Source organism: Telopea speciosissima, chromosome 2, assembly GCF_018873765.1.
Source record: "Telopea speciosissima isolate NSW1024214 ecotype Mountain lineage chromosome 2, Tspe_v1, whole genome shotgun sequence".
Taxonomy (NCBI): domain Eukaryota; kingdom Viridiplantae; phylum Streptophyta; class Magnoliopsida; order Proteales; family Proteaceae; genus Telopea; species Telopea speciosissima.
The window spans coordinates 75,688,160-75,695,730 of record NC_057917.1 but is presented as its reverse complement, the minus strand read 5'-3'; the positions used below and the strand labels follow the sequence as shown (position 1 = coordinate 75,695,730).

The 7,571-nt window shown below is 42.4% G+C and overlaps 1 protein-coding gene across 3 annotated transcripts in view; it reads left to right on the top strand.

The window, feature by feature from the left end:
* The first annotated feature begins 197 nt into the window (after positions 1-197).
* LOC122652070 overlaps positions 198-7,571 on the top strand; it is a 31,535-nt gene continuing 24,161 nt past the window's right edge. For all 3 annotated transcript variants that reach the window (XM_043845740.1, XM_043845738.1, XM_043845739.1), the window contains exon 1: positions 198-353. In XM_043845740.1, coding sequence (XP_043701675.1) covers positions 265-353 — 89 coding nt within the window. In that variant the 5' untranslated portion in view covers positions 198-264. The remainder of the gene's footprint in view (positions 354-7,571) is intronic.

Sequence of the window (7,571 nt, the reverse complement as noted above, 5' to 3'; positions counted from 1 at the left end):
TCTTCCATTCAATAGGACAACACCACTGAATCACAAAACCTCTCCCAAGATTGCTCCCTAGTCGTCCATTTTATCCACCAAGACTAAAAACTCCTCCTGGTTCTGAACTTCTGGTGACGCGCGCTGCGCACCACGCGCTACGCGTATTTTAGGAGCTAGTAGAATCTAATTCGTTCACCGGTATAGAGAGCAAAGGGGCGGAGAGCGAAAGAAATTGATTTCTCGTTTCGAGGAGGGAGAGAGACAGCGAGAGAGAGAGGAGAAATGAAGGAGGAAGTAATAAGCTCAGGGGGAACGGTGGATCCCTTACCTTTCGCTAGATCTTCTTCGCCTCCACCGACGCGTGCGGCGAGGTACTGTTTCTAATCATCTCCGTTCGACATTTTATTGTTATGTTTTGATTTATGTACTCTTGAGTTTACAGTTGTTTGGGTAGGCTCAATAGTGTAAGATATTAATCTGTTTTATTATGTTTTCTGCAATAAACCATGCAATTTGATCAATTAGGTGCTAAATTTCAAAATTTGTCTGCTATTTTGATGGCTTCTGTGAGCATTTCTAGAGTCTTTGTTTTTGCAGTTCGAATTGTTCAGTTAGATGGAGGTTTTCCGAATTTAGCTTTCAAAGTTACTTCTTTTTTAGGTCGATTAGGAAGGAATCACGTGATTGTTATTGGTTTTATCTGAACATTAAGTTCGAATCAATAATTTTTTTGTGAGTGATCGAGCTTATGATTGTAATGAACGTTTGAATGTGTTGATTTTTTCTCTAATTTTTTTTTTTTGCTCCTACTGACTAACCAGTTGGTGGGAAGTGGTTAAGGTAGCCTCTTTTCCTCTTTCTACTTCCATCTCTTCAAATTGTTGAGGCTGTGGATTAAGATTAAGACAAGGAGGGGGACACAGTCCCTTGAATCTTGCGGTAGACCTCATTCATAGAGGGAATCTTTTCACTAGCTAATATTTGACTCTTGACAAACTGAAGGTCTGAGTCTAATCCAGTTAAAAATTTTGCAACCAAGAATTCTGCATGTTGAGATTTAAGAACTTCAATATCTGTAGAAAGAGGTTGGTACACATTGAGTTTAATAGATGTAATATGAACATTGAAGTTATCCGTAAGAGGCTTAGAATCAGCCATAATGCTGTAGATAGTAGAATTATTTCACGAAGAATAAACTAGATGCAAATAGTCACCAGAGGCACCATCAATAACAACAACGAGCAATAGGAGCAGTAACCAGAGGCATGGGGCTCAAACACAGCAGCCAAAGTGATGTAGTCCTAGGTAGGAGAAATCCCACTAGGAACCAGGGGACTAGGGTTACCGAACAAGGCTGGCCGAATGGGACAGATTAGGCTAATTAGGGCAGAATTAGGGTTAGGATTAGGGTTTCGAGCTAGGGTTTTATTTGGTAATGATGTGCAGGTTTTTAGGAGTCCATTGGTGTAGGTTTGGATTGATTTTGATGAAGTTGGAAATCTAGGATTTCAGGTTAGAGGCCTTGTGAAAATGGAGTGTTTTCAGGATCTAGGGTTTAGGGGTGGATTTTGGGAAAGGGGTTTTAGGGTTTTAATATGCAGGTTTAGGAGGCCTTAATGACATAAAAAGGTTAGGGTTTGGAGGTGTTTTAAAATTCTGCAGTTGGGCAGAATTGGGTTGCAGGTTTAATGGAGAATTAGGGTTGATGGGAGAAGGGACTGTAGATCAGGTCTATGTAAAAGAAAACTAAAGTAAAGTAGGTTCAACTCACTGTAATGGCAGCAGCTTGAATGATTTGAAAGGACCTCCCGATCTTCACAATACAAGGAGTCGCAGGAGTCCACCTACCCTTCACCACCTTGAGATCCACAAGGATGTAAGAGCTCGCAGAGGAGCAGAGGCAGCAGCACGAGGGCAGCAAACACAGCTTGAAAGCAGGAACTTTTTATTGCAGAAAATAGTGGGGGAGCCTGCCCACGATCACTAGTATTTATAGTTTTAAAAAAGGGCCAAAAGGCCTTACAGATATTCAGATCTGGATTAGGAATCCCAGATCTGAGTCCTAGTTACAATCCTAGTCACAATATAACTCTACCCTCTTAAAATCGTGGAGGGGAGACTAAAACAAAGTTTAAACAAAAAGATATAAAAGATGCTCTAAGAGCCAATAGAAATAAAACAAAAAACAGCCAATAGGAAAGAGTCACTTAAATTGGACCAGTGGTTGGACCCATAGTTGTCACGGCGTCACGGCGATCCAAGTCTGTGGAGGGGTGTCACGTTGATATATCGACATGTCGCCCACCATGGCGTTGCCATGGCGAGCATGTCGACCATGTTTTATTTTTTATTTTCTCTATTTTTAATGTGTTAATAGATGTATACTCAAGCCATGTTTTATTTTTTCTCTATTGTTTCTCAAGTTTTAAGAAGAAAATTCAGAAATCGAAGAGGGAAAGAAGAAATCGAAAGAAATCGAAGAGGGAAAGAAGAAATCTAAAGAAATTGAAGAGGGAAAGAAGAAATCGAAGAGGGAAGAAGAAATCGAAGACAAGAAGAAGAAATCGAAGAGGGAAAGAGAGATAGGAAGAAGAAATCAAAGAGGGTCGCCATGGCGTAGGTCGCCATGCAGCCCTCTCCAGCACCAGGACGCCATGGCAATGCCATGACAACTATGGTTGGACCGGTTCAATCTAAGAGCTAAAAAAAAAACTAAGCATAGAAAAAAAGAGAAAGGCTCTAACACAAAACAGCCAAGTCAAGGCTTCTTCTTCTTTCTAATGCTTGGACCTGCATCAGCTCTCCCCGGCTTAGAAACATTCAATGAATGGGTGAATGCCATATAGCGATCATACAATTCCGGATCAAGCTTCTTGAAGTCATCGGCATGGATCCAAGTACTGTCCTGGCGTGGGCGACCTTTCCATTTGACAAGGAAAGAGTGGTAACCGGCGCCTTGTCGAGTTGTCTTGTGCATGTCGTCCAGAACCTCCTCAATTACATCTTCATTAGGTGGCTTCAATTGGGGCAGCCGCAACATGTGCTCCGAATCACCATCATCTGAATGATGCCCCGTGTACAAGTGTAGATCAGCCACGTTGAAAACATTGCTGATGCCCATATCAGCAGGCAACTTTAGAACATAAGCATTGGGCCCAATACGTTTCAGCACCTTGTATGGACCCATCTTCTTTGGATGGAGTTTACTGTTGACACCCGGTTGGTGTCTCTCTGGATTCACCCGTACCATGACCATGTCTCCAGGCTTGAACTCGACGAACCGGCGATGCTTGTCAGCAGTGGACTTGTAGTGATCAATACTGAGTGCTATCTTGTGGCGAACAACAGCGTGCACTTCGGTGATATGGTGGAGGAATTCATCCGCTTCTACACTTACCTGAGCTTGAGGGGGTAAGGGAATGAGATCAATAGGGCGGCGGGGTCGTATCCCAAGGAGAATCTCGAAAAGGGTACGACCGGTGGTCCTGTTCACGGAACTGTTGTATGCGAACTTAGCAATGTCAAGGATAGAGAGCCATGTCTTCTCATAGTCTCGGACCAAACACCGCAGCAAATTACCAAGGCTCCTGTTTACTACTTCTGTTTGCCCATCAGTCTGGGGGTGGAATGCGGTAGAGAACAAAAGCTTGGTGTTTGTCTTTAGCCATAGAGTCTTCCAAAAGTAACTCATAAACTTCACGTCACGATCAGAAACGATGGTACTGGGTAACCCATGGATGCGAACAATCCCCTTGAAAAACAGCTTGGCAATGTGGGAAGCATCAAGTGTTCTTTGACAGGGGATAAAGTGAGTCATCTTGGTGAATCTGTCAACCACCACCATGATGGAGTCAAATCTTTCTTTGGTAGGGGGTAGTCCAAGTACGAAATCCATACTGAGATCAACCCAGGGCTGGTGAGGGATCGACAGTGGTGAATAGAGACCCGTATTTTGTTTGGTACCTTTAGCTAGTTGGCAAACTCGACATCTCCGGATTACATGCTCTACATCTTTGGCCAAGTGAGGCCAATAGTTCCGATCAGTCACCTGCAAGATGGTTTTATCTTTCCCGAAGTGTCCTCCTAAGCCTCCTCCATGTAACTCCCTGATAATATGGTGTCGTAAGGACGAGTCGGAAATACAAAGCCGGGTACCTAAGAACAGGTAACCATCATGTAATGAATACTTAGGGTGCTGTCCACCCTGCTTCAAATCAGCATATAGGACTTGAAAGTCCTTGTCACTAGCATACTCTTCTTTGATTTGCTCGATGCTAAGTGCATGGGCTGAAAAAGTGTTCAAAGTTAGGACTTTTCTACTCAGTGCATCAGCCACTGTGTTCTCCTTTCCTGACTTGTATTGGAGGGCAAAATTGAAATCCTGTAGATATGCAACCCATTTAGCATGCCTGGTGCTAATGGACTTCTGTGAGTGGAGGTGCTTGAGTGCCTCATGATCAGTGTACAGGACGAATTCTTTGCCAATAAGATAGTGTCTCCAATGTCGCAAGACCTAAACAACAACATAAAGCTCTATGTCATAGGTAGAGTACCGAGTCTTGGCATCATTAAGTTTTTCGCTGTAGAAGGCAATGGGATGCCCATTCTGCATGAGAACTCCGCCTAGACCAACATGGGAAGCATCAGTAGCAACTTCGAAAATATGGTCAAAATTGGGCAGGCGTAGCACTGGAGCTTCAGTCATCTTCTTCTTAATCACCTGGAAGGCTTTGTGAGCTGCTGCTGTCCATTCGAACTGGCCCTTGTTCTGCTTGGTGCATTTGGTTATGTGTGCCTAACCCACTTGATGTAGTCCTAGGTAGGAGAAATCCCACTAGGAACCAGGGGAACAGGGTTACCTAACAAGGCTGGCCGAATGGGACAGATTAGGCTAATTAGGGCAGAATTAGGGTTAGGATTAGGGTTTCGAGCTAGGGTTTTATTTGGTAATGATGTGCAGGTTTTTAGGAGTCTATTGGTGTAGGTTAGGCTAATTAGGGCAGAATTAGGGTTAGGATTAGGGTTTCGAGCTAGGGTTTTATTTGGTAATGATTTGCAGGTTTTTAGGAGTCTATTGGTGTAGGTTTGGATTGATTTTGATGAAGTTGGAAATCTAGGGTTTCAGGTTAGAGGCCTTGTGAAAATGGAGTGTTTTCAGGATCTAGGGTTTAGGGGTGGATTTTGGGAAAGGGGTTTATAGGGTTTTAATATGCAGGTTTAGGAGGCCTTAATGACATAAAAAGGTTAGGGTTCGGAGGTGTTTTAAAATTCTGCAATTGGGCAGAATCGGGTTGCAGGTTTAATGGCGAATTAGGGTTGATGGGAGAAGGGACTGTAGATCAGGTCTATGTAAAAGAAAACTGAAGTAAAGCAGGTTCAACTCACTGTAATGGCAGCAGCTTGAATGATTTGAAAGGACCTCCCGATCTTCACAATACAAGGAGTCGCAGGAGTCCACCTACCCTTCATCACCTTGAGATCCACAAGGATGTAAGAGCTCGCAGAGGAGCACGAGGGCAGCATTAGCAAACACAGCTTGAAAGCAGGAGATTTTTATTGCAGAAAATAGTGGGGGAGCCTGCCCACGATCACTAGTATTTATAGTTTTAAAAAAGGGCCAAAAGGCCTTACAGATATTCAGATCTGGATTAGGAATCCCAGATCTGAGTCCTAGTTACAATCCTAGTCACAATATAACTCTACCCTCTTAAAATCGTGGAGGGGAGACTAAAACAAAGTTTAAACAAAAAAATATAAAAGATGCTCTAAGAACCAATAGAAATAAAACAAAAAACAGCCAATAGGAAAGAGTCACTTAAATTGGACTAGTGGTTGGACCGTTCAATCTAAGAGCTCAAAAAAAACTAAGTATAGAAAAAAAGAGAACGGCTCCAACACAAAACAGCCAAGTCAAGGCTTCTTCTTCTTTCTAATGCTTGGACCTGCATCACAAAGATCCCAACAACAGAAAATCGCAGAGGGGGTTGAAACCCTTAAACCGCAGATGCCAAACCATTGAAACCTTTTAAGGGAGAAGACCGCCGTGTAAGGCCCTCCAATCTTGAATTGGAAGGAGGTCCGTCCCATCTTCTCTTGCTGCGGTTGTTAGCGGATAGTAATCCTAACTGGGGGCAAGTTAGCCTGGAGTTCTCGCCCTTTCGTTCGACAATCCCTGGGATTGTAGTTCAATCGGTTAGAGCATCACCCTGTCAAGGCGGAAGCTGCAGGTTCGAGTCCCGTCAGTCTCATCAGTCCCGACCTAGTATCCGAGACCTTGTTGATCCTATCTTTCTGAGGCAACTAGTCTCGGAAGAAGGCATAGCATATCTTAGGTCATCACAGAATCAGCAAATGGCCAGGCCAGCTTGACTTCATGATTCAAACCAGATAAAAATTTAAACCACTTGAAATTCTGCACATTTAATCTTCAACTACTCCAAATCAATAGTAAGGGGCTGCTAGACATTTAGTTCCTCCCACATGCCTTTAAATGTACTATAGTATTCACCAACCGATTTCTGATTTGTCTTATTACTTGATATTAAAGATCTTCACTCAGAGTTCATAAACTGGGCACATTTTTCATCTTGAGAGAAGCTCCCCTTCAAATCATCCTGAACACCTTCAGTTGTGGTATGAAACATAACGTTACAACAGTGGATGGATTCATGTTATTGCATAACTAGACTAATAATGTATCATTCTCACATTTCTAATCATCATTGTCATTAGAGTCATGAGATGAAGGTGTTGAAGTTAAGTACTTCAATTGCCCTTGGTATTAATATAAACTTTCACAACTTGAGCCCACAATAAAATTAAAAGCACCAATTAGCTTGATAGCAGTAATTTGGACATTAACAGAGTCCACAGAGGGTTATGAATTACCCAATAGATCAGAATAGAGATAGTTGCAGCACCACAACAAATCACAATAACGGAAAAAGAGCACAACCACAGATCAAGGATATAATTGAGAGAATAACCAGATCTCAATCGCAGGCCACAGAGAAAACAAAAGGTACAGATTGAGAATGTTCGAACAGTAGCACTATTAATTATCAATATCAATTAAAAATAAGAAGAATCAACACTAGAAACCACTGCTCAGAATTAGTCCAGATCGCAGAAGATCTCCAAATCGTAGGGACTCAACATCTTAAAAAACTTCTTAAGTAAACCGCCAGGCTGGAGTGCTATGATGATGCTGAAATTTGCTCACATATACTGCTTGATATAGAGAACAAGTGTGTAAAATATCAAGGAGATCTGAGAAGGGAAAGTAGGGTTCTTGAAATAACCTTCTCGGACAAGGATTCTTGACAATTAAACCAAGAAATAGCATGAATTCATCAGATCATAACAGAGGCTTGATTGAACATTGATAATCATCCACACATGTTCACAGCAAAGAGGGCTCCTCCACACCAGTGTTTAAAAATTTGGAATAGGTAGAAATCGGCTAAAAAGCACACTAACCCTAGTTTACGTACGGGATCAGTCTGATCCGGATCGGTCGGAATTGGGATCAGCCTGAATCGGCTGATCCAATCTGATTTTTCGAACCCTGCTCCACGCACAGAAAATCT